This window comes from Coccidioides posadasii, chromosome 1 (genome assembly GCF_018416015.2).
Source record: "Coccidioides posadasii str. Silveira chromosome 1, complete sequence".
Taxonomy (NCBI): Eukaryota; Fungi; Ascomycota; class Eurotiomycetes; order Onygenales; family Onygenaceae; genus Coccidioides; species Coccidioides posadasii.
This window is the reverse complement of record NC_089407.1, coordinates 6,064,117-6,090,577: the sequence shown is the minus strand read 5'-3', so window position 1 is coordinate 6,090,577 and position 26,461 is coordinate 6,064,117. Positions and strand designations below refer to the sequence as shown.

Here is a 26,461-nt window from a genome sequence, read left to right as displayed (position 1 = left end):
TCGGAACGCACATCAAATATCCGTCCATGTTCATGCGCTTCTCCTCTTCTCCACGGCCTCTCGAAGCTTTGCAATAACCTCTGCAGGATCCTTGGCTCCAAAGACCGCCGATCCAGCTACGATCACGTTGGCGCCAGCGTCAGCAGCTTGGTCGATGGTTCCCACGCCCAAACCTCCATCGACCTCAATGTTCATGTCCGGATATTTCTTTCTCAGGGCCTCGACCTTGGGGAGTTCAGAAGCCATGAATTTCTGTCCGCCAAAGCCCGGGTTGACTGTCATTATCAGGACCATCTAAAGACACTAAGCGTTAGTCAAAGAGTTTCGCACAGAACACAATCCTCCATTCAAGGTGGGGAAAACCACTTACATCCGGCCTCTCGATCTCCACGGGATTCTCCAAGATATCCCACAGGACGTCCACCGAAGTCGCCGGCTTGAGTGCAATTCCCGCTTGCATTCCCGTCTCGTGGATATACCGGATCAGTTCCTTCGGGCTGGTCCTCGCCGTGGTCTCTTTATCAGCTGGATCCTTCGCAGCAGTGGAAGTCATCGCCGCCTCCCAATGGAAACAATAAAGATCGCAGCCAGCTTGTTTAAATTCTTTTACCCATTTTTGAGGCTATTTTAGTCGAGGTAAGGTTTGCTACCTGTGGACCCTTTACAACACCCGCTCCGCGTCATGGATCGGCTTGTGGTGTTGGGAGAAGACGACCAATGTGCGCAGAACGGAGAGTTGCAGGGTCCAGGTTAGGAGAAACGGTTAGCTTCTCCATTCTAGGCCAATTAAACGAAGAAAAAAAGAAAAAAAGCAAGTCAGCAGACTGCACGAAAGTATAGGCTTATCATTCAATGCTTTCCCTAATTAACCCAAAGGAAACACAGAACCAAAAAGGGGGAGGGGGTTCAGTTGGCAAATCCATTGGCCAAACGAACAGTGGGATCGATAATGCCTCGCGCAAAACAGTTTACGGCCCTTGCTTTTCTTTCCCAACAACTCCGGCAAGATGTGGTCGCTGAGCTGACCTACCTCTGCAATCATCATATGGCAGTCAAACGTCCCCTTTCCACCGATGCTCGCTGGTTTCTGCACATGGGCCCGAATCTTCGACACCACCGGGGCACCAAAGGTTATATTGGGCACAAAATGACCATCCATAATGTCGACATGGATCCAATCGCTATCCGCCTTCATGAGATTCGAGCATTCCGCACCAAGATTGGCGAAGTCGGCAGAGAGGATGGAGGGTGCAATAATTGCTGGAGGCGCCATTGTTGTGACAGCAATATAGAAACAAAGGAGCAGTGGGAGTCAACTAGCCTTTTTTTTTAATGCTCTGGGGTTTTCGAAGCGCTCCGTCAGGCCGTGCGGGCGGACAAAGGACAACCAGGCTCTTCGATTCGGGCTAAGAAGCTGCGAAGTCAATTCGCAATCGGCCCGGCTGACGTATACAAACCAAAGTGAGTATATAACCACACGGGAGAAGCTCAATAGAAAAAGAACAAGAACGGCGGGTTGTTGAGCGTCTTCCAGAGGGCTGCTTTCGAAGTCATCAACCCCGCGTCGATGGCCATGAGCGACGCGGGGCCCATTGCTTGATGAGTAATATAACTATATCACGTGATAAAGCGTCTCCGAGGCCCTTTTTGTGCGAGGCCAAGTGCCAGGAGTCATTGGAGAGAGCGAAAGCGAGCCATTCTCGACCGTCGAGAACCCAGGCTGTCGTGCCACGATCTCACATGCTGAAATGCACGGGCAGCCAGCGGTAAGATGCTATGTATGGCCAACAATAGCCTAGTGAGCCCGACCCGTTAGGAGCCTTAAATGGGAAGTGAACCACGATCCTGAAACTGGAACCCGACGCAAGCAAAGCGCTCCATCACACCTAGACACTATTGAGGAAAAGTGGCATCGCCGCCGGTAATGAGCTATGCGCCAGCCAGGGGCAGCCCTCGTCTCGAGAAAAGCTGAAAAGGGAGGATGTGCTGCGGGTTAAAATGTCAGCGTCCAGACGTACCGAATACCCACATGACGATACGCGTTACGTGACTTGCTCCGGTCAAGCGAAATCGGTCAGGTACCGGAATGGTAACTAAAAAATACATGACGGCTGACTAGGCATTACGCGGCATTCCCTGCCCTATGGTAAGGCTACTGCCACCAGTGCAATCTGTCAGAAAGTCAATAACTACCAAGCATTCTGGCGCTGCCTTGGCGAAGTCTGACCGGGAGATTGGACCAAAAATTCCTGTTGGGGGTGTTGTTTTGTGTGTGTGTAAAAGGTTGCATCCGGTGAAATATCAGCTTAGAGGGGCAGGGAGAGGTGAGATTGAGAGCGCTGAAGAGGAACCTATCTTACTGTAACGCTGGTGAGCACCAAGCAGCAAAGTCGTACAGGCTATTGATGGAGGTGGAGGCATCATCCCGTGATCGGTTGCATGGGTGCACAAACCTCTTTAGATTGTTCTCATCTCAATCTACTCACACTACTCCGTACTCTGTGTCCCGTATATTCAAAGCCTGGACGAGAAATTGATTCCCCAGGTCCCAGTCAAAAACAAAGACCATTACGTTGACAGTACTCCGTGCATAGCCATGTAGCACAGAGAGTATCACTCACTCTCGCTCAAGACCGGATAACACCACACCGTCAAGCCGCCGAGGATTGGAGTACGCAGAGGCCCACTCCAGGGTAACAGACAATTGGCCAAGGACAATGATGTGGCTAGTGTGAGTCGACGACGGGCATTAGCAGCCACAATGTCTAAATCAGAGCCAATCAATTCGATGGCAATGTGGGTCTCCTTCGTCGGGCCAACGCAATCTAGACGTGGGTCTCGGGGCGCCACTGTCCAATCACAGGCCGTGTGGCTGTTGACTATCGTATGGATTGGCTGTATTGCTCCTCCGCGCCCGAAAGCAACAATCTTGGGACGGAAGATTCGGTAATACTGGTATTGATGTACTCCGTATGTACGGAGAGTATTGTGTTTCCAAGACCCTCCCATCCAAGCCCTTGAGTTTCCAGAACTGCAAAAATCGTTCACAGTGGTTCTCTACGCCATGCGCCGCTCCTTTTTGTCTTGTTGCGTGTCAAAAATTAGATAGTTCAGGCGTCGTTAGTCTGGGGGCTTGATAGCTGTGGCTGGTCGTCAGTTATGGCTGGTGGCAGGCTAGGCTCAGACTTCTTAGCATTCCCCACAATGGACTCTCAGCGTCATCTTCTCCACCAATGCTGACACCCCTCGATTGGATCGCCTGCTGAGATCAAGACGGAGCTGGAACTCTTAAAAAAGTCCGCAATGTCGGAATGCATGTGTGTTTATGTGTGTGTGGACGAGCTCCAGAGGTGTGTCTGGTTGCGTGAAATCAAAAGTGTTGGGAAATTGTAATCAAGGTCCATTGTCATGGCCTTGAGGAGAGTTTACGAGCCGTGTATGAGGTGAATTATCAGCCAACGTGCATTGGGGAGAGAGAGAGATACACAGAACGAGCGTTTGGCATGCGCTCCGTATTCCCTGCTGTAAATGACATACCGACAGCTAGACGCAATACGTGTATGTATGGCCCGTACCAAGTATATTTAGCATATTACAAGCTTTCAAGCGCAAAAAGGCAAGTAATGAAGAACCAGACCACGCAGAAACACATCTGCCCATCCCCAGACGACTTTGCTTTCCCTTCCCTTCTCCTCTTTCTCTCCCCATCTTTGGACCTCGTCCTCATAATCGTCACCAAGCCCAGTTTCATTGTGAGTTGCCTCTTTATACTTCGAACCTCTCCATCTGTCTCTAACTGTTCATGGGACATAGATAACATCCGTCTCTCGTTCTCTATCTCCCGTGTTCCACGCTGTCCTCGCACAATGGCAAGCCAGTCCTACTACCAGCAGCCTCCTCCTCAAGGGTAAGTCCAGTCACTGTAGCTGTTAATCAAGATCCCTTTTACTGACACCCTTGCTCTCCCATAGGTACCCACCTCAGGGCTATCCACCACCACAGGGCTATCCTCCTCAGGGACCTCCTCCTCAGGTACTGTCCCTTCATGCCCCAAGAAGATGAAACAAAGAAACTTTAACCACAGTGCTGATTGCTGGCACCTGACAGATGCAATATCCCCAGCAGCCACCACCCCCGCAAACTGTTATCGTGCAGGAGAAGAAAGATCGTGGATGCCTCTATGCCTGGTAAGCATATTTCACGCCAAATCTCTGACCAGATCCATTGGAATAAATATTTACCTAACACTTGGCGATTACAGTCTCGCAACACTCTGCTGCTGTTTCCTATGTGAAGAGACCTGCGAATGTTGTGTTGAATGCCTTGATTGCTGCTTCTAAGCGCTCCTCTTCCCGAGTCGCAAAGTGGGAAATCTCTTGCTGCGAATAACTAAAACAAAAACCAGCTCCGAAAATAAAAATAAGGGCAAAAAAAAAATTCTTGGACATATCATTTTTCCCACTTTGCATTATCCCCTTCCCTTATCAGCTGGCATCTGCCGTATGTTTATGTTTTTATGTTATAACCACGCTGCACATTTCCTTGTCTCCCGTATTTGTTGCCTCTAATCTCCTTCCAGCCAGTCTTGTTTACTTTTGCGAGGATCATACAGCCACCCTGCATAGATAACATTCTTGCTATGTCGTTCATGTTGATACTCCCATGCTTGGTTATTGCTTGCTAGGTTGTACATGGCTTCGATAGTTGTTCTTAAGATAGGTACATATCGAGTTTGAGCTCTCACCTTTTCCCTCCTTTTTACTCTAATGACCTTCCCAGTTCCTGACTTGGCCGCTCATTTCGAAATGTCTGTTCAAAAGTATGGTCCCGAATTCGAACCTCCGTTTCGCAGGAACAAACGCAAGTGGATTTTGTTCAGGCTGGTTTCGATTCAAAAGCGCGCGCCAATTACTGTCGAGGCGACTAAGCTCTTTTCTATTCGGGGAGCTTTGGATGGATACGGCATCATGCTGATGTCTGTCAGTCCTGGGGATGCGAGGGAACCAGCCATGGACGCTTAACCTCGTACGTAAATTGAAATCAGACGGATTGTTCCTTATCCTGCGACGAAATCAATCGTGTAGCAACACCCCCCAAGTCCGGAATAGGGATACTCCTACCCCCTTGTAGCCGGAGAGGTGATCGCGCGGCTCGTCCGGGATTCTCTCGGGCTCCATATCGTTATGATTTGGATGAGATATTGCCCAGCGGTCAGGGTCAAAATCGAAATACGAGGCGAAGCCAAAACCAGAAGCGCGGCTGTCCGCACGTCTTGACTGCTTGCCACATGTGCAGGTATTGTTACGGATGTGTCTGCCTTTGACGTTATCGTCGTCCTTCGCTATTTTGTGCCATAGCAAATGGCCGGGGGTGTTGTTGGTGATGAGCCTCGTCGGCGAGGGGGCTTGACGCTGTGCGCCTCCCGGCTTGGCCTGTTCCGATGTCGACTAGCCTGCACGAATTGTGTTGATTCAATCGAGGCGGGGAGCATATGAGCCGCATCTCTTTTTGTTCGCCTTGCGCCTAGTTCTCCTTGCGGGGGATCTACCCTGGTGACAAGGGTCCGCGAAGATGGGTACCTCACTAATTGCAGACAGCTAGGATGACTCTATCTAGCATCCCCGGACCTCCGCGGGATGTAAGGCCGGCAGATGAGATTGTGGCAATGTTTTAGCCTGACTTGAACTTGTTTGGGGAAAAATCCAATCTATGTAGATGATAGTGCTTGTATTTTGCCTGTTGTGTTAAATTAGAAAAGTTTTCATGAAAGAGAACGAACAACACAATTTGAAAGGTCATAATCTTCTCAATCAGTGGTATATGGGATGTCATGAATGATATATGCAGGACATATACTCCGTATTATCTTGGGATAAGAGCAAAAGAAAATAGACAGGATTAGGTGACAGATATTTTCAATAGTTGTTTAAGAAGAGGAAAACAAAATGCTTGAATGTTGCATAATGGAAAACGAAAAATTATAATGGAGGAGAATGGGCAAAGTGGGAACACCAAATTTGAAGCGAGATAGAAAGCCGACCAACAGTGAACTCAGAGGGGTATCGCGATCATTCTCTTTCCTTTTTTTCTTTTCTTTTCTTTTCCCCCTTTTTTTTTTTTTTTTTTTTTTTTTTTTTTTTTTTGAAAGGGGGGGGGGGGGGGGTGTGTTGGGGGCTCAGTTCTGGAAAAACACCATTGTGCCCATACCACCGCCTCTCTGCCCACCTTTCTCTCCCGTCGCCAACTCCCACTGTCCGTCCTGCGCCATCCACATAATCCCCTCTCTCTCCGCCCATTCCCTCAATCCAATATCTTCTCTAATCTCGGCATGTCCGTTCTCACAATGCTTGCTCACATGCTCCATCCTGGCCTCCCAGCACCCAGCCCCCTTGAACTCCGCAGAGCAATACGTGCACTGACTGTATTGTGGACTCGTGCGTTGCTGGACCCAGCAGCGTCGGCAGACCGCCTTCAAAGAGGCCTCAAAAGCGTCGCTGGTGTGCTTGCTGGGCCGAGGCGCGACAGCCTTGCTAGAGGAGGTTGTGGAGCCGGGGACACGGCCGGGGGCGTGCATGCGGCGTAGGTGCTGGATGAAAAGGTCCTTGCGGTTGAAGCGCTTCGGGGGTCGCGTCGCGGTGTTAACCGAGCATGGATTGAAAGAGGTAGAGTCCGGTAATGCGGAGGAGTTCTCGCTGGATGATGAGACTTTGCAGTTGTCGACATCGCAGCGGTAGAAGCCGAGTTGCAGGTGCTGGCTCACGACATGTCGCTTCCATTCGTTTTTTGAGACAAAAGAAACCTTGCAACCGTATGGTGCGAAGACACAAGGGTACTGACGCCCGGCTTTCTTTCGCGACGCGGAGGATGAGGGTTTGCTGGCAAGGCGTTTTCCTCCATGCTTCGTACCACGCCTGGCAGAGGACTGTCTGAGTTTGGCATGTTTTGTGACTTGATTATTCTTTCTCCTCGGAGACTCCCGACGAGCTTCTCTGCGAAGCGTTGGATGGGAATCCTGTGGTTCTGCACGTCTTATTCGCTTTCGTGGCGGCTCAACGACCACCTCGTTCGGCTCGTTCACTTCGGGGGGCTGGTCTAGGAAAGGGTCGATATCTTGCTGTGCTTCGAATTGCGGAGTGCCATACGCGAAATGAGTATCATGGCCTAGATACGGGGGCATGTACTGTGTCTGACTATGCTCGTAGTGCATAGGCTCATCAAACGACGCGATGGGAGCGTCTTCCGGAACTGGGCTGTTGATCTGCTGATTCAGATCCGGATAGTGCTGCAAGTGGTTGGGGTTGACGGAATATTCACTGCTGCAGTATGACTCCTCCATAGGGTGAATAAACGAAGCGGGACTGAGAAGGTTGTTGAACTGAAGACTGTCGAGCAAGGGTGACGGAGCTGCGCTGTGTGGGTGGTTTGGGGCTCTCATCCACGAATGGTCGCTCATCAGTGAACCCGTAGCTGATCCGTCTCCTCCCTGTGAACCGGAAGGAGATGCGTATCTGATGGTGCGAGTTTGAGAGGGCAGCGGCGGCGTAGTATTCCCCATGGGAAGGTAATGAGCGCCGTGTAGGTCGTTGTCAAGTGAAGGGTACGAGTGGCTGTCTGTGATGAATTTCTCCAAGCTTGATATGCGCTGCTCCACTCTTGCAGGTCTTGTTAGATCCGCAGTGCTTGCTAGGTCTGATGCTCCGGCTCCGCAAAGATAATCTGTCGAGTCGGTCAGGATGTCTTCCGGACTCATGATGGCGAGGTCGAATTCGTCAAAATGTTGCTGTTCAGAGACAGGAACCTGCGGCAGGTCACTAAAGAGTGAATACGCCAGGGAATTCATCTTGCACCGGGCTAATTAGTGGGATCTTTCTGAAGGGCGATTAAGTACTGCAAGGCAGACAACCGGGCGGTCGATGGCGCAGTCACTGGACGGCAAGCTATGTTAATGCCGTGCGGCGAAGCAACGGGAGCATAAGGAATCGTGGACAACGTATGTTCAAAAGAAGGAAAGCGTGAGTTCAACAATTAATCTTGAGTTAAATGGGCGCTCAAGTATGATAGACAACAAAATGAAATACAAGAAGAGAGAGGATGGGTCTCTCTTTGACGGCGATCAGAGAGTAATATATACTTATATCTAGAAAGAAACGAAACGGGTGGAAGCTCTCCACGAGTAATGCAAGCAAGCATTGAGCGATCCACCGGGGTACATAGTGAAGGAGGCGCGGTCACCCGTGCCGATGAGTATGGACTCGGTACTCCGTAATAAATGCTTTGTTATGGAGGCAGAAAAAAGCAAAAAAAGGCCATACATATGCCTGACCCAATACACGGGTCAACGGCCCACTGGGGGAAGACAGCATACGTTTTTCCTGATACGGGTAAGCCTGCAGTATTCGTGATGAAATGAAATCTGCGGTTTGCAAAGTCTGAGCATGGGATTGGATGTGGAGGCGTTCGCCCCCTTCTTCTCGTCTCGACGATGATACTCCGTGCGAAAAAAGAAAAGAGAAGAGAGGGAGAGAAGAGGGCAGATGATGATTGGAGAGCCATCGAGCAGAGCCTCACGTCCCTCAAGCCCGGGAAATATTCCTGTGCAGGGCTCACAGGGGACATCGCGGCAGCGTCATCCCTGCTCTCATTCGCAACTCTGGGCTCGAAAGGGGCCAATGATGCAGGACGGCCAGGGTGCAAAAAGCAAATCAGCGAAACACCAGTTTTCACCTATTCTTTTTTTTTTTTCTTTTTTCCTTTTTTGACTGTCACGAGATGGGAGAACAGTGCAGTGCACCACCCCTTGCAGTCCGCCCTCAACCTTCGTTGCGGACAGGAACGCACCAGATTTGGTTGCCCTTTATTTAGATACGAGCAGCGCACCACTCAAGCTAATGGGCCTTTTTTGGCTTCGGGCCCGTCGCTAAATTTCTCGTCGTCGTTGATGGAGACGGCAGACCAATAAGATAGAAGCGATATTTTTTGGAGCGCTGTTCGATGATCGCCCTCTGTTTCGTAGCATTGTTTTGTCGGTCAAGCGCACGGCGCAGCGGCAACAGCGAGTGCCAGGGTGATAACGATGAGCTCGCATCGGCCTCTGCAGATGCACAGACGAAATGGCTGCCTCTTCTGAGCAGGGTGGAATCCAAATGCCAAGGGGCAAGGGCTTAGAGGTTTCAAAGCACGGTGATCTGGGACGACCTTGTTCTGCCAAATTCTGCCCACCCCGGGGTCATGCAGCCAGCGTGGCGACGACCCTAGCAGCCAAAGAGCGATGAAGCATCCGATGTCCACTCGATTCCCATTGGCCCTCGGTTGTGCCAGGGGATCGTCCACTCGAGGGAACCCCATTTGACAGCGGAAGAGGGTGGCAACCACCAGTCTGCGTCCTTCCGCCGCCTAAGAAGCCTGGAGATTGGGATGATCACCCTGCACATGGGTGGTTCGTACCGAGAAGGTACCATGTCGCCGGAAAAATGATGGTCGAGATACGGTGCGGTGACTTTCGTGCAGGTAAAGGCGAACCTGCCGCAGCGCTTTTCCCCCAATTGGCATTCCAATAACCTCACTGGTCGGAACAGCCCCCTTGTCCTTGTCAGTCAAAACCCTGGTGGGCTGGTTTACATAAGTTGCATATACCAATGGGCTCATGTCTCCGTTGTGATTGCAAGTCAGGATCTCTCGCTTCGAGAGGGACCTTGAATGAAAGGGTACAGAGCAACGAAAAAAGAAAAAAGGAACCAATCTCCCATCCATGAAGTATCGTGGGCCGATGACTAACTAATCCTTGGATCTTGTGTGACTACAAAGCACGACCGATAAAAAAAGATATCGAGTTACAAACAACATGGTGAAGGTTTGAGTGGCATGTTCACTGCCCCCAGAGGGAGGGGAAATAAAAAAAAAGGCTTTGCACAAAATAATTGCAGTCAATCAAGCAACAAGCAGTAGGGCGGAAGGCCTGACATGCATATGGAGGTGGTTACAAGTTGACGATAATGATGATCGTCTCTGGTCTTGGATTAGGCTTCAATAGTTCCTTTTTTTTTTAAGGGAAAAGGCGTCCCACCACGCCTGGGGGGAGTTTCGCATCTCAAGCACACCCAAACACACGGAAACATGCAGAAACATGCGGAAAAATGCCGAAACACGCAAAAAATATTCGAAGCTGCCTCTCCATAGCCATAACCCTGGGGGCCTGATTCTGTAACCTTTCTTGCATCCAAAAAGTTCCTCCACACGCGCACCAAGGCACACAAGGCATTCCCCAAAGCGCTGTGACATGAACAGCAACAGATTCGACTTTTGCTCTCTGTACGGAGCACGGCGTACAAGATCAAGAAAATGGGGCGGAAGAAGGCAGCGGACAGCACCGCCCCACCCAGCAACGGCTTAACGTCCACAGACGCGCCTCCAGCCGATCCTCGCGGGCAGCCTGGGCGGTGCAATGACTTTCGGGAGCGGGCTCAGCGAAAGTTTTGGCTTTTGGTTAAGTTAACTCTTCCCAACCTTGAAGCTTAAGTTTGAATGCCGCTGGGTCACGACAGGCGGCTTTTCTCAAATTTGAGTCGAGGCATGAAGAATCAGAGAGAGAGTGTGTGTGTGCCAACAAACCCTTCTAACCTGGGGAAGCTTGTCGGTATACTGTGGCTAAGAGAGTTAACTTGGGTGGTGGTGAGAAGAAGAAAAGCCAACGCCTGGCGAATGAGAAGGAGGTCGACTGGTGGCATATCCTGCAACGTTTCAACTTTCCACTTGCACATGGCAAACTCACTCGGACATCTCTGCACTGGGTTATTGTTACTTGTTCTGTGGAAGCCCGTAGGTTGAAAGTGGCTTGCGCCCGACATGTAGAATTGTTTTTTTTGATGCAGGATCTGGCAAAGACATGGTAAACCACAGCGCTCAACCACACAATGCAAGGGCCTTGTTTGGGGTGAAAGGCAGACAGGCAGCATGCTCCAAAGTTACAGATGCCTACCAACATTGGAACTACCGAAAAACCCATCTGTGCGTTGGGTGCTCTCGCGGGGGGCGACACTCAAAGTTCGTCCTTGGGCCAATCGCTCTCTTTTCCTACACTTGGGATGGCTACTTCACCGGGATGGCTTCGACCGGCCATACTTCCGCTGAACGAATCAGAAATATTCCTGCGTCATTCGATTCGAGCTAAAAATAAGGCATCTGGGGGGGGGTTGGGGGGTGTCTTTGTTCGTGATCATGATGTAATTCTGGTGGAAACATGAGATGAAGAAAGGCTGTGTTGCGGATGAGCACAAAACGTGAGAGTTGTTTCAAAGTGATGCTGATATTAGCTGCTTGGGGGGGTTTATCATCCATCACACCTCGCCGCCTTTTTTTTTTTTTGAGTTCTCCTCCACCCTCTCATTCCGCAGGCCGAAGAATGGCTCGTTACGGGATACGGAGAACTTGCTTGGAGATATCGGCGTCTTCGCCCGAAAACGTGATTCATAGCATCCCCGTTTCGAAGGCGAACCGTCCATCATGCATCCTGTCACAGGAAGCATCGGGGACGCTTGTCCGTGAACTTCGCAGCTTCAATATTCTCCCGTTTGAGAGGCCCGTGTGTGGATGACTCTCACCTTGCTGCGCTTCGACCATACGTTATCGGAGCATCCCTGGCCAAGCTCCGATGGCCCCCATGGCAAGTTTCAAAACTCACGGCCTTTGCGCAAAACAAACCCTTGGCTCTCCAAGTTCTAATTTAGTTCCTGAATTAATTTTTTTTTTTTTTTTTTTTTTTTTTTTTTCCATTTCCCGATACTCCCGCCGAACCAGGTGATTGGAAGCTGACACTGAATGCAAATCTGCAGGCATCGGCTCGAATGACCGGGACAGGACCCCGTCAGTCGTCCAGGTAGTTTAAAAAAAAAAAAAAAAAAAAAAAAAAAAAAAAAGAAGAAAAAAAAGGAAAAAGGGAGAAGAAGGAAAGAAAGAAAGTAGCTAGACATGAGTTAACTGCTGGTGATGCCGCTAACCAACAGATGACGGCCGGGAGTCCCGCAGAATTCATGTTCTGAATGGAAAATGGAGGTTGCTTGTGACAGATAGGGGTTTCCATCCTCCCAGACATACACATGGCTGTCGAACATCTCACTGCAGAGCATAGAGTAGCGAAACAAAAATTGAATCAACCAACACACCACAGATAAAACAGGCAAAAGAGCACATTGGAACTTCCGAAGCCTTGCGAAAAAAAAAAAGGCTGTCGCTGATTCAAACAGACATGCGTTATCTCAAAACCCCCCGATTCATCCTTAAGATTTCCCAGGTCCCCAACTCTCCAATACCTCCAGTGACTTTGGACGCAGCTCATGTATCACTCAAATTCCCGTTGGAGCTGACTTGGCTTCCTCCCACTCGAAACCCAAAATCCCAACCTGGACGATCGCAAACACTCAGACATTCATTCAAGCACGCTACCCATGCAGGACCAACATAGTACGGTCTGGGATTCAGGGTGCAAAGTCCTCCATACGGAGCAACGAAGTACGGGGTATTACTCCACAGAAGCAAATCGTCGCTGGGACCCAATCCGTCGCGAGTCGTCGCAGAAAAGGACCCAGGCTATGAACCTTCGTTCATCCCTATGGCAGGGCACGCGAACAGGTGGTGAGTCGAGATCGTCGCTCCCCCCTCCACCTGAGTCGCCAAAACCACAATTAAGTTAAACACCAAAGCCGGAATGAAGCCCAAAAACGGACGATCCCTTCCACTCGTCTTCCTGAACGCATGACGGACGACTCCGTTTTCAGTACGAAGCGCCAAAAAAAGAAAAGAGGGGAGACAGAAAAATTCAAAATTGCCCTCCGTCGGGACCTGGGACTCATTACTGAATATTAACATTTGCAAGCTATAAATTTAATTTTAAACTTTTTGCAATCGGCGACTCCGTGAACGGATCCACGTCTGCGATACCCCTTTTACTGACAGGAAGTGCGAGCCCTTACTTAGAGAACTCCAGAGCACTCCGTACAGGGTACCTGATGCAAAACGGCGCGCTATCGCCAACTTGCTTCCCTGTCATTCGACGACGAAAAATGACAGACCCTCCCAAAAGAAAAGCAACTGAAGATAAGCCGTTCCCCCGGTGCTCTTTTTTTTCTTTTTCTTTTTCTTTTTTTTTTTTTTTTTTTTTTTTTTTTTTTTGGGGCCATTTACTGTCCTAGGATTCCTATCCATGTTGTGCGACGAATCAACATGAGTCCAGACTAAAAGGAAAAGGAAAAAGAAAGGATTCTCATGCCACGTGGACCCCTGAGGAAATGTTGGGAAGAATCAAGAGTTAAACTTTTCCTTTTCTTTTCTTTTTTTTTCTTTTTTTTTTTTTTTTTGCAAAGGCTTTGATGCGGAGTTCTCCGTACAAGGGACAAATTGACGCATGGAACTATACTGCGGGAATCAAACACAAGAACAAGGGCAAAAAGGGGATAGTATAGTCTATGTGCTTATTCCAAAATATGCAAGGGCCCCCTGCCAAAAGGGACGCAATAATTAACATGTCAAAAAAATATATATAACAAAAGGAAAACAATAAGTATTCACACAACAATGCACCATTGAGATTAATATGGGTTGGCTGTGACGGAAAAGGAGCCGAAACAAAAAAAAAAGGGGGGCAGGCAGAATCAGGAGAGACAGGCCTGACCCTCCCGCGTTTCCCTTTGCTCCTAGGTTTTTATGTTTATTTTCTTCCGTCCCTTAGTCTTTCTTCGCCTTCTTCTTGAACAATCCTGTCTTTGGTACTCGCAGCAGCCAGTAAAAGCCGATGGCCCCGATCACGTTGACGAAGATGTACACGAACAAAATGCCAATATTCCTCCACCGCTCAGAATATCTGATATTGACCTGTTCTAGGAATGTGTTTGTGTCTTTCACGGGACAGAAATCGCATGCAGAGGTAGACTCCGGATTCAGAAGGGCACCACCCGCTAGCAGCATGTAGTCATGGAGATACTGGCCACACGTCTGGCCAGCGGGTGGGATGAGTCGAAGAAATTCGCGCGCAGAGCAGTTGACATTCGTGTTCGCGACACCGGTGGATAGCACGGCCGAGACGTAGTACGTGAAGGGCGAAAGGCGGTACATGAAGATCCAGAACCGGGGCATTGCTTGTGGAGTCGCCAGGACACTGTTTAGAGTTTTTTCTCCTTGTTAGGGATCTGTCGCTGTGGTCATAATTATAGGGAGATTAGCAGAGCTTACCCGCAGAAGATCAAGGTTAGAGAGAAGAGCAGTTGGGCCAGGTTTCCACCGGTCTCTGCAAGCTCAACACCCGCGATGATCATAGAGCTAAATGTAGAGCTGAACATGAGGAAGATCCATACGAGCAGGAACATAGTCCCACTACGCTCGGTTACTGCATCCGACGCAATGGCATTGCGGTGGAAGCCGATCGGATAGTACCAACAGAAAAATGCAGGAACAGCCATCAAAGTATTCCAGGGAAGTTCAACCAAGACACTCGAAAGCATAAAAGCTTTCCATGAATATGCCTTTGACGGTCGTTCGCGCACTTCATACAGAGATCGTTGGGTGACAAAGTACGGCATCATTTGCTGGACAAGGTTGGGGAAGAGAATCAAGAACATGAAGATGGCGAACATTTGATTCTGCAAGCCCTGGAGACTGGTGGGTTCCTTGTAAAAAGTAAAGCCGATAAAGAGCGTCTGCACCAAAGTTAGAGAGCATGCCAATACACATATACACACACAGAGAGAGAGAGAGAGATAGAGAGAGAGAGAGAAGGGGGAGCAGCATTCAGCCTACATACCGGGACAATGCACAGACAAAGCTTCGAGTAGATATACTCCGGACTGCGCCAGTACTGCTGGAACATCCGATGCTGAACAATGAGATACTGCTGCCAAAACGGCATTGCAAATTCACCATATCCAGCCGAGCGAGGAGCCTGAGGTTTCTCGGACAATTCTGCTTTCATCTCCGCCAACTGGCGACGAACCTCGGCGCGCTCAGGGCTGTTATTCCAAACTTGAGACCAGTCCTTATCGGTGTAAGATCCAGGTGCAGCACCAATGACCTCCAACATCCATTCAGCCGGATTGGCATTAGGAGGACACTTGGGAGATCCGTTGTTTTCGAAATAATCGATCAGAGTGCTCATGTTCTTGCCGAGCTCGCCGAAGTAGACGGTTTTGCCGCCAGCAGCCAGGAAGAGCAATCGATCGAATTCCTGCATCAGCATCGCTGACGGCTGGTGGATAGTGCACAGGATAGCTTGTCCGTGGTCCGCGAGCTTGCGCATCAATGTACAGATAGACCAAGCCGTTTGACTGTCGAGGCCGGAGGTGGGCTCGTCAAAGAACAAGAGCAGATCCGGTTTCGCAGCGATCTCGACACCAATAGTCAAACGTTTGCGTTGTTCAACGTTCAACCCTTCGCCCAACACGCCGACAACAGCATCAGCGTATTCTTCCATACCGAGCATCTTGATGACTTCTTCAACGTAGGCAATCTTTTCCGCACGAGGAGTGGTCGCGGGCTGTCGAAGCAGAGCAGAGAAAATCAAGGCCTCACGAACAGTGCTGATCTCCAGATGAAGATCCTGCTGCTGGACGTAGCCTGTTTTCCGCTGGAACGAGTCGTCGCGGATGCGCCCATCGACTAGCATCTCGCCAGTGACTACGCCCATGGTGACACGATCCGCCAAGACGTCAAGCAGCGTCGTCTTCCCCGCACCCGAGACGCCCATGAGAGCAGTCAGAGTGCCAGGCTTGACCCATCCATCAATGTTGTTCAGAATCCTGCGCGGCTGATTTTTAATCTTGATATCATAACAGACGTCCTGCCAGTGGAAAATGGATGTCTGCTTCACGATCGCACCGACCTGGCCATGTCCGGTAGACTCGAGTTTCTGCTTCTCGTTCACGGTTTCAGCGGATTCAGGGTCATCGGAATTCTTCTTACTCTTCAGATACGATGGCACCTTGCCTCTTGGGAACACGAGAATCTCTCCCTTCGACGGTTTGGCCTTGATGAGCTCGGTCGCACCGATGTAAGTAACCAAGAAGAAAAAGAAGAATGCAAAGATGATACCCAGATTTCTCCAGAGATGAGATGCATAGTAACCATAAGTGATGTTCAAGAACGTATCGCCGTCGACAAAATCCTCGCCCGGCCGGGCACCCGTAGCACCACAGATGATCGAATCTCCCGTAGCATTCGTGTATGAAGGGCCCATGGGTACGAACATCGCGCAGGGAAATCGGCGATCGTGAAACTCGTTGATCATCAGCGATTCGAATGCATACTGGATTGGGTTGAGATAGCTAATCCACTTGAACCACGGACGCATATCTCGAACGGGGATCGTAAAGCCGGTATAGATGACCAACGCCAGCATGAAAATCGAAGATGGAACCAAGGCCTGTGCAAGAGTTCTAGAAATGGCTCCGATGGTGCGGAAGATGTTGGACATGGTCAGCGTTGTTGAGATGGAGAACAGGAAGAAGACAAAGAAGTGACCAGGCGTCCTGCGCAGGTTGACCATAAAGTACAGGATTAGGTTGAACACGATTGCCACAATTGCCTTGGAAGGAAGATCCACGATCATCGAACTGATAGCTTCGGCTGATGGATGGTAGAGGGCGTACTTGTCGTGCTTCTCGACGATGGGGCGCTGATGCCAGAGGGTCAAGATCTCCAACGAGCTCGCAAAGCCGTTCATGAGAATGGCGAAGAAAAGCAGAGAACCGCGACCGAAGAACGAATTGGTGTTATCTGGCTGGTTGTAAAATACGCTTGAAATGATCAGAGACAGGACGATGTTTCCGATGACACTGGTCAGCGTCATGGACATGTCGCCCTTGAGACGAACGAATCCTCTCCAGATACAGAGCTGGACCTGTTGCCAGAACGACAACGTATACGGTGACGATTTGCGAACGGCCTTGGACTTCTCTGCCTGCCTGGACTGTTGAAACTTCTCCAACTGTGCGCCATCGAGGGGAAATTCAGCATTGTATTCCTCAATCTTGGCCAACAGTGCCTGACGTTCGGGGCTGTTCCTCCAGCGCTCAGCGAACTCATCCGGCGTCTGAGGGACTCTGTTCTGAAAACCAGGGCGAATGCGGCGCTCTGCGGGATTGGTGATTGATGTAAGGAAGTCGGCGGTGGTCTGGCGATCTGGACATTCGAAGCCCATCTCGATGAAGTAATGTTTGGCACGGACAGCATTGCCAAAGTAGATCTGGCGACCTTCATAGAGAACAATAGCTTTATCGAATATCTACTTCTAAGTTAGCCGAAACCACGTACATAGATACAACTCAATGTCCGGCCCCGGCCAGCAAAGGCACAGAAACTTACATCATAGATAGCCTGACCGGCCTGGTAAATGGCCACGATGGCGGTGGTACCGGAATACTGTGTTGATAGACGCAGCGACTTGACGAATTCGAGCGCGGTGGAGCTGTCGAGACCACGGGTACTGTTGTCCCAGCACTGCAGGGGACTCCCGCTCAGCGTTGTCTCTGCGATACTGATACGCTTTCTCTCACCACCCGAGACACCTCGAATATACTCGTTTCCGACCTTGGTGTTCATCGTGTGGGACAGACTGAGCATGGACATCACAACATCCCGCATGTGCTCTGCGTACTGCTGCCGTGTAACTCCCGGCAAGCGGTTGACGGGTGCACGGGCCCGCGCAGCGAAATACAATGTGTCACCTGCGGTCATCTGGGGGAAATGGGTCTCAGTTTCAGCCTGGTATATCACCTCACCCCGGAAGTTTTTGTGCATTTGGTTCCAGGAGACACCCTGATACTGGATGTCATTTCCTTCATCTAGATATAAACCGTGGGTCTCCCCTGCGAGGGTTTTGAGGAACGTGGAGCAGCCACTAGCAAACCCAATCAGCCCATCAAGAACACAAGGGGGATAGTATATTTTATATAAACACAAGGTTTTGGGAAAGGGAAAAAAAAAAGCTTACCTGCCGGGGCGCCCCAACACCACGAGCATTTCACCACTCTTGACCAGACCCTCAAAGTTTCGGAGGATGTCAATGCGGACCTTCTTGCCAAGGCCCAAGAGCTGCTTGATACCGCCGACGGCCTTGAGAGGAGTATTCGCAACGTCGGCCTGGTAATCCGCCGCGGTTCCATATCCATAGACGTTCATATTCCTAAAGGACACACCGGCGGTGCGCTTGGGGAACCTCTCCGGATCCCTGGACTGGATCTGCAGAATGGTCTTGAGCCACTTGCGGGGCTTGAACTGCTTGTCGCCGGGATTCAGCTCCGGGTCAGCCTCGGCGTCCAGGAAGGGATTGACAACGTTGTCGTGGTTGTAGACGCTGCTCCGTCTCGACAGGCGGGAGACCCGGCGGGCCAGGTCGACGATCTCGTGCTCCTGGTCCTTGGTTATCCCATTGTCGCCGTCGTCCAGCTCTGAGATCTTCCCCGCGGTGACAGAACTTGCCGTGCTGGGCTTTGTCTCGTCTCCATATGTTTTTGCCTGGAATTCCGAGCCATTGACTTCTGTCTGGGAGGAGACGGTGTCCTGAAAGTTTGCGCCGGTGTCCGCTGCCAGCGCAGAGACGCCGAAGGGCGGTGGCGCGTTGGCCATATTTGGACTAGGAATTGGGACTCCTAGCGGTCAGGGTTGCTTCTTTTTCTATTTGCCGTTTTCTTTTCTTTTCCTTTTGTCCTTTCAGGATATCCCATATGTCTGCACGACGGAAGGGAAGAATTGAATGTCTATAAGCCACCCTCTTCCCACGTCACGGCGAATACAGAGGGAACTCAACACAGGACTTATTGGAAACACCCCAAGACGGGGAAGACTGAGCTTCTGGGAAGGAAGATTGTGTGTGTGTGTGTGTGTGTGTGAGAGAGAGTGAGAGAGAGAACGAGAGAGAAAGAAACTGATCTACTCTAGACTTCAAATGCCGTCGAATCAAAGAAGCAAAGAACAATTAGGTACGTATTTCTCTCTATATATGGCAATATCCCCGAAAAGGGAAAAATGAAAAACGAAAAAAAAAAAAAAAAAAGGAGAGGCACAAGAGAAGGAAAAGTTGCAGAACCCGGCGAACGGAACGGATGGAAGAGAAAAAGAGTTCAAAAGGAAACAGAGAGAAAAGAGAGAAAAGAGACGGGACAGACAAAGCTGAATCTCTCCGTCCCTGGGGCTGAGCGAAGAAAAAAAAAACACAAAAATAAAAAAATATGACGGACACAGATACATCTTGGGACTTGCGACAAAGTTACCCACTCGGAGCCGGCAGCGACGCAGCTTCCGGTGCTGAACTGAATCTGACACCGGGGGGGTGTTGTGGAGAGCCGGCCTTCGGTACGGTTGGGCTTTTAGGGTTCGTTTGGGGGCCCGGTTCCGGGGACCTTCCAGGCCCTTTTCTCGCCTTGTGACAGCTCGCCGCGGCGGGCCCCTTGCGCTGCTGGGCAGGCGGCCGTACAGTATGTATGGGAGCAGCGCTAAATGTACTCCGTACCGATGTTACGAAAAGAGTATTGTTACGATGGAGGTGTCTTACATAATACGGTATCGCGCTATGATTGGCCGACTGGCAACGGAAGCCGGATCGCGGCCATTCCGCTGCGCCTGGTTCAGGTAACGTTACTAGCGGTAACTGCCCTCACGTGGCATCCTCGTGCTCGCTGCTGCTGCTTTCTTCGGTGCACATTTTCTTTCCGGCCGGGCCGTTCTGGAAGGCGCTGTAATTTTACTTCCCCCCCAGATAAAGATTATGCTTATTTAGAGTTCGCCTGCTGTCCTCCTTTCTTTTCCTGTATTGTTCCACTGTGCGACAAGTTGGGGGCTATTTTTACCACCAGCTGTTCTTCCCCCCTCCCCCTTTCGATTCTCTACATACCTATTTCCTGTGCTCGTGCTTCGAGAGAAGCAAAGGTTGATAAAAATATATATCAGGTCTCGGGAGAAGTGTTCTCCCCGCACAGCGTTGCCAAGGGGGAATTTTACACAATGCCCCTGTGCCATGGGTGTGTGAGTTTATACGTACATACTTCTACCTCCAACACAAACTCCGCCAACTTTTCGGATGGAATATGTAACATAACTAGAAAGGATTTTTGGCTCGTTTTTGTGACAAATCATCAGGTGTCCGCCACGTAAACGTGCTCCAGTAGCCCAAAGAAGAAAACCAACACAGCATCGTCAGGCCTACCTGCTGCCTTGTTTCGTTCTCGCTTCCTCCCTTCCGGCGCACTCCGTATACTTCCGTACGGGGGAGGGAAACGGTTTTGCTCCGTCTATGTACGGAGTACTCCGAATGTTGTATCTCTGTTACTGCACTATTCCAGCACAATACAGCGCCGTGACGCATAGATTACACACCTTTTCCTCCACGCGAATCCGACATGCCAAGGCGCTAGGAGGAATACATATACATACTTGCATACACTTCCACATATCATGATCGCATGCATATGTATCTCGAAAACGACCAGCCCTGGTGGACGCCATGCCGCTGCCCATCGTGAGCTTCTTTGAACGTGGTGGACGGACGGAGTTCGCAAATCCCAAAGAATCAATTCCCTGGGATTGCCATGCTGAAAAGGATCTCCAGGCGCTCGCAGGCACGGAACCCGACCAATGTACTGTACGGAGTCCATTTCTCTCTTTTTTTTTTTTTTTTTTTTTTTTTTTTTGGAACAATGGAGAGTCCGAGAAAATATTTCATCCAGCATTTGAAGTAATGTATTTAACTGCACGGAAAGCTAGTTTCCAGAAAACAAATTGAATAAAAGTGAAATTAAACAAATGCCTTTTTGGTGCACGCAGGTGCAGGGGTTTTCTTTTTCGGTGCTGCCATGTAGCCCGAGATGGAGTTTGAGATGCAGTACCAACAGTTAAAGGAAAATGACACCTTTTCAGAAGGTCAATATGGGGGGTATAAAACAGCAGCCCTATGCCTGAGATACACGGCGAATGGGAGGGAAAAAAAAAGAAAAAGGAAACAAACCAAGAAGAAAATCCAAAATGTAAAAACCCAACCAAGTCCAAATAGATATGTGCAATGTGAAGAATTTTGTGAGCCTGCAAAAGAAGAGAGATCACAGGACCAAAAAAAAAAACCTATGCCACAGAGCGCGTTCAAAATTCCAAAGAGGGCCCCGAAAAAAATAGGAGTATATGAACTGCATTCCCAAAAAAGGAGGAGGATGAAGTGTTAGGAAAAGCAGGGGCCTTAGCGCTCACGGCCTGCCACGAAGTCTACCCATTTCATACTCTTCGCTCACCCGGTCCGAACTCTGCGTTTGCATTAGCTCAGCGTCACTCCCGGTCCTCTGCCGGCCCAACTCGTCATCATGCACAGCCCGAGACGAGACGTTGCCCGTCCGAGGATCCATCTTGGCCAAAGATTCTTCCGGGTTGGTCGGTAAACCAGCGTACTGGCCTTGCTCCATCATGTCATCGTCACCCTGGAATCCTCGCTGCGAATGCTGATGTGGGCCCGCTCGACCTCCAAGCCGGCCGAAGAAGCGGTTCCTGTGGACCGAAGACGTTGTGCTTCCCATACCAGAGCGATGGGATTCTATCGAGGGGCGGTATTGCTGAGACCTACTACGCTCTAGGGACTCACGTTCCTGCTGCTCTTGGATGCGTCGTTCGGCACTCTCGCGGTTAGCAGAACGGATGATATCGTCTACGCGATTCCGTTCGCGGTCGGCATACACGTCCGACATAATGTCGGCAGAGCTCAGCTCAGACATGCCTAAAGAAAAATCGACATGCTTGTTTATCGAATCGCCACGACCGCGTGTCGACGCACCGGGACGACGGAGGATAGATGGGCGGGGATAAACGCCGGTGGAATATCCACCGCCAAGCTCACCTAGGGCATCACGAGCCTCGGCGAGCTGCTGGGGATCCGCGGCTGGTGGCGGTGGCGGCGAGTTGGATGACTCGTCTCCAGTAGGAGTGGGCTGCGCTGATCCACCTTGCGCGACATGATAAGGTAGATCCGTTGTATAACCGACCAAGTTCATGCGTGGCCCTTCAATGCCCACTTCTTGCAGGGAGATCATCAGATTGCAGATGAATTTGTTTCGGCGTTGCAGACGGAGAAGTTCATTTTGCCAGTTGGACTTGTAAAAGAAGACCACATTGAGCGTGATAGAGTAATTCTCGGTTACCTGTCTCAACTCGGTCAAGACCTTGCTCTGATATTCCCTTTTCTCGGAAAGGACAAACTCGAGGAGGCGTTGACGGAGAGCGTCGATTTGTTGGAGAGTGGTGCCGAATTTTATGATGATTGGCACGGCCTCGGCAAGCCCACCGCTGCGGCGCTGGTTGAGGATGAACAGCGTGTTGAGGTAGCTGTTAGGAGCCTGGACGACGTGACCTTCCATCTTCTTGAACTCGGTGTAGAGTAGGGCAATTTCCTTAACAAAATAATCGTCTCCCGTCAAATTGGCTCCGGTGTTGCCGTAGATCGAGACGCGGTCACCAACATCAAAGGGATGTTTCACGAAGACAAAGATGATGCTTTGGAGGAATTCCTGCGCGGTAGCAGAGAAGAGCCAGGAGAGCGCGAGGAGCGTGGACCCAGCTGAGGCGAGCACACCCGCAGCAGAGGTCGAGATGAGAGATAGAAACACTAGAATCGTAATGATCACCACGATGAAAACGAAAACGTCATCCAGCTTGGACACGACGGAGTCGAGATCTTTTAACGACGCCGTGATTGACTTTCGTTCCCTGCCGATCTCGACGCAGACAGCCTCCAGTTCCTCCATCGAGATATCCCCGTTCATGTCTTTGTCGAACATGTTGAAGGCCGCATCGGCTTCGTCGTCATTTTCAAAAGCCGCTTTCAAGTCGCCTGAGAAAACAGTTTGAAATCCCTCTCGAACAAAAGTACGGTACAGTCTGCGGGCAAGGACTTGGCTGCCGCTGGTGGTGTTTAGCAGAGCGAGAACAACCTGGTAGGGATGGTTGCTCTTGTTGACTTTCCTTCCAGTAAAATCACCGGCAACAGCGCCAGCAACGTCGCCAACCTTGTGGAGCGCCTCCCTGGCGACCCTTGTGGCTCTATCGGCGTACATCATGGGAGTTCGAGTGCCAGAGCTTCGCCCATCCTTGGGCTGCTCTTCGAAGTCGCGATCTTCCATGGTGATTTTCTTCTTGGAGAAATCGTAAAGCTTAGTCAAGCTGCCGATCTGGAACTTGTTGAGCTCGATTCGATCCGCATACGTCCTGAGATGGAAGCTGATGGCAATTAGCTGGATGATGATCTTCTCGATGAAATTGAGCGTCGTTCCGACGAAAATAGAAATGATGATTTTGTTAACGACGAGTTCCCAGTGCTTGGTTGCCTTGTTTCCATCGATGTGGTGGTTTTTCATCGTGGGAAGAAAGGAGATTTCCACGGCAAGCCACCAGAAAAACAGGGTCGCCGGAAACTCCAATTGCTTCGCGAGGTCCCTCCATTTCTTCGCGTTGTTAGTGAACACGCCGGCCACAATGCCGACGGGAACGGGGATGCATTTCGCCACGATTCGTCCGGCCCACAGGGTGAGCCAGAAGATCTCTAGCCATACGGCGAACCACATGAGGCTCACACCTCCCACATCGGCGTCCGGGAAGGCGAGGGCGCCGACCAGCAGCGGAATCAGGAGGATCAGGACCAGCGGGGTGATGTAGGTAAAGTAACGGACCAAAAAGCTGGAGTTGTGGACCTTCTTCACGAACCGGGCGAAACTGGTGGTAGGGTTCTCCGGGGGTTTGAAGACGGCACTCTGCTCGTGGAGGGGATTGGTGGCGGCATCAAACTCGTCCACCGGCTCCGCCCGGCGTGACCGGGACCTGTGAACCGACGAAGCGCGTCCTGCCCTTTCGGCCTCACCTTCGGTCCTGGAGACCTGTCGCTCCGCCTGCAGCACCGCGAGATCGTCGTCCAGGCGATGGGCCTCCTCCCGGGTCTTGGACGGGGAACGAAGCCCCGGATCGTGAGGGTTGAGGGACGGATCGACTCCAAGGCGACCATTGTCCCCGCTTGCTTTTTTCTCGCCGACTATCGTCTCGTCGGTCGATGATCGGCCATGTTCGAGACGCCTGTGATCGGCCCCGTAGCTGGGCTCAGGGCCTTCGTAGACGGGTGTTGACATGATTAACTTCTCTGTTCAACTGGCTGTGTGGGCTCAGATCCCACTTTCATAGGTTCTTTCTGAATCAATGCCCGTTGAATGGTTCGCCACCCAAACAAAAAAAAAAAAAAAAAAAAAAAAAAAAGGAAAAGAAAAAAGGCCCCGAAGTGTGTCAGAGTGGTGTTGAAGATCCGGGGGGCCGTTATGATGTATGTAACCGACAGATCGTCGATCTGACGGGGTCCACCAAGAGGAATAGAAGCACGAGCACGATAATTTGAGTGAATGACCAGCTGCACGGTAGATGAAGAACGATTAGTTGTGAGATGGAGCGCTGCTCAACCAGAAGTGGTTCGAATATCAGTGGCGGAACCAGACGATGGGAAACGAAGGTTTTGAAACGGTAGAGACGGAAAAGGTATGGACAGGAAGAGCAGGATTTGAATGGAAACTTATTTACAACAACGACAAAAAAAGAGAGAGAGAGAGAGAGAGAAGATTGGAATGAAAGAGTATGAAAAAGGAAGAAATCCAAAGAAGAAGATGAGAAAAAAAAAGAAGAAAAAAGGATGAGAGGAAGAGAAGAAGGATGAGAGGAAGAGAAGAAGGACGACAAGGATGAAGAAGCGCACTTCGAACAAGGAGAAGAAGCTTCCATGGCTGGCGAAACAGGTTCCTGCCCGGTCCGGCACGGGTGTGGTGGCTTAAATAAGCATAACGGTGTGTCTTGGCGTATCTTGGCACGAGGGATTTCGCGCTTTCGGTGGAGACGCGGTGGAGGCGTGCGGGTCTGGATCACCGCGCGTCGCGTTAAGAAGAAACATATAAAAATTTAAAAAACCTGTCTGGGAGGCGGCTTGGGCGGAGCATCAAGGAGTGAAACGGGTGCCACAGCGGGCAATCGTCAGCTCAATCTCATCTCGCGGGCCTTCGACGAGTCGGGCGGGGCCGTTTCATTTCCTTCTTCTCTTTCTCCGCCGGACCAAGGTCAAGGTTCTGGTTGTTTTCTCCGAATCGGTCTTGGGAATCCGACCAGCGATTGCAATCTTGACTTGTCAAATGCCACGGCATAATTTGCATTGACGCTGCATCCACATGCAACCTTTTTTTTTTTAACGATTGGTCAATGCGTCGGGAAGGTCTCGTTCTATTCGCTCCGACACGTTGCAGAACACACTTCTTTGACCTACCGAGCCCTTGCCAAGAGATCTTTCAACCCCTGTCCCATCTCGTTGGAGGAGGTGGACTTTGGAAAAAAAAAAAACCAAAACACGTGCAGCTGATCATACACAGACTGCAGGTATGAAGATCGCCTATCGCCACGAACACACCGCCTCCCCAGTTGCGATAGATCTTTCAGGCTTGGACTTAACGGCTTGTTCGTCACGCCGGGTGGTTGGCAGTTCTCGAGGGAAGGAAGTGCTGGGGACCAGTGGAAGAAGAAGATGCTGGTCCATCCAGGGAATTTTTTTCCCATTCGCGGTGCACAGCACGATCCGTCTCACAGCGGCATCGGCGAATGAAAGGCTCTTGTCTCTCTCTCCTGGCTGGGCAGAATGTTCCACTGCCCTCTGAGACCCTGTTGGGGGGGGGGGGGTGTGGATAGTGCTGTCTGTCTGCCAGTGTCTTGAGTTCACCGCAGGATCTTTGTAACTCCCTCCCACAACATGCGCTCTGCTGGGCCATTGGCTTTCAGGCAGATGGGCCGGGGGCGCTTCTAATTATATACACCAAAAAAAAAAAAAAAAAAAAAAAAAAATTGAAAAGAAAGCTTTTTGTCGCCGATACATTTGGTATCCAAGGGTTATTCATAGAATAATCTTCACAGCGTTCTCTACGAGGGTAGGCGTGCTGCAATGTCCCCGGAGGATGACTCGTCCCTTTGCTCATCACGGGGTTCCCTTTGGCCGTCGCCAGAACGAACTTACCGTCACCGAAGGCTCGTTTTTGTCAAGGGAAATGTTATATGTTTGGTGTATTTTGACAGTCGTCCGGTTGACAACTGGGGAGAAGAAAAAAATGTCACCTCCATCTGAGATGGACGTACTACAGTAAAGCACAAAAAGGAGGCCGCCCGGTAAAATATCCGATTGCTGCGCCGATGTAATCCCAAGATGGCATCACCTATATAATCCTTCGATGGCACGAAATATGAACGTGATATGTACTCCCGTATTGCAGTCTCGGACACACACCTGGCGGCGTTGTTATACCCGATCGAACTCCCGTAGAAATCTCGCAGACGTTGTGGTATGAGAGGTGGCCCTGAACACAGTTCGCTCTTCAAGTGGACGCTGGATCGACTTTCCAGGGAGCTCGGGGGGTTGTTGGCGTTGGAGGGGAAACCGTTTCTG

At 50.5% G+C, this 26,461-nt stretch overlaps 5 protein-coding genes across 5 annotated transcripts; 1 reads left to right on the top strand and 4 right to left on the bottom strand.

Moving 5' to 3' along the window:
- Positions 1-30: 30 nt before the first annotated feature.
- RPE1 (RIBULOSE-phosphate 3-epimerase) lies at positions 31-1,528 on the bottom strand (the record flags this gene model as incomplete). The annotated part of the gene is made up of 3 exons (XM_003065746.2): positions 1,031-1,528; positions 371-622; positions 31-294 (listed from the first exon to the last, which is right to left on the bottom strand). The coding sequence occupies exons 1-3, from the start codon at positions 1,271-1,273 to the stop codon at positions 31-33; spliced, it is 759 nt and encodes a 252-aa protein (XP_003065792.1). The 5' UTR covers positions 1,274-1,528.
- Positions 1,529-3,623: 2,095 nt separating this feature from the next.
- Positions 3,624-4,821, top strand: D8B26_001774 (uncharacterized protein; the record flags this gene model as incomplete). The annotated part of the gene is made up of 6 exons (XM_003065745.2): positions 3,624-3,752; positions 3,814-3,907; positions 3,972-4,032; positions 4,108-4,187; positions 4,262-4,719; positions 4,780-4,821. 5 exons carry the CDS (start codon positions 3,624-3,626, stop codon positions 4,387-4,389), a joined length of 492 nt encoding a protein of 163 aa, XP_003065791.2. The 3' UTR covers positions 4,390-4,719; positions 4,780-4,821.
- A 1,003-nt stretch (positions 4,822-5,824) lies between these two features.
- On the bottom strand, positions 5,825-8,087 carry D8B26_001773 (uncharacterized protein). The gene has a single exon (XM_003065744.2). The coding sequence runs from the start codon at positions 7,838-7,840 to the stop codon at positions 6,176-6,178; it is 1,665 nt and encodes a 554-aa protein (XP_003065790.2). The 5' UTR covers positions 7,841-8,087; the 3' UTR covers positions 5,825-6,175.
- A 4,710-nt stretch (positions 8,088-12,797) lies between these two features.
- MDR3 (ABC multidrug transporter mdr3) lies at positions 12,798-19,125 on the bottom strand. Its single transcript, XM_003065743.2, has 5 exons — positions 17,972-19,125; positions 17,344-17,878; positions 14,789-17,263; positions 14,221-14,684; positions 12,798-14,146 (listed from the first exon to the last, which is right to left on the bottom strand). The coding sequence occupies exons 1-5, from the start codon at positions 18,604-18,606 to the stop codon at positions 13,717-13,719; spliced, it is 4,539 nt and encodes a 1,512-aa protein (XP_003065789.2). The 5' UTR covers positions 18,607-19,125; the 3' UTR covers positions 12,798-13,716.
- A 1,303-nt stretch (positions 19,126-20,428) lies between these two features.
- Positions 20,429-24,128, bottom strand: D8B26_001771 (uncharacterized protein; the record flags this gene model as incomplete). Its single annotated transcript, XM_003065742.2, has 2 exons — positions 20,429-20,485; positions 21,258-24,128. The coding sequence occupies 2 exons, from the start codon at positions 24,126-24,128 to the stop codon at positions 20,429-20,431; spliced, it is 2,928 nt and encodes a 975-aa protein (XP_003065788.2).
- Between the last annotated feature and the right edge of the window lie 2,333 nt (positions 24,129-26,461).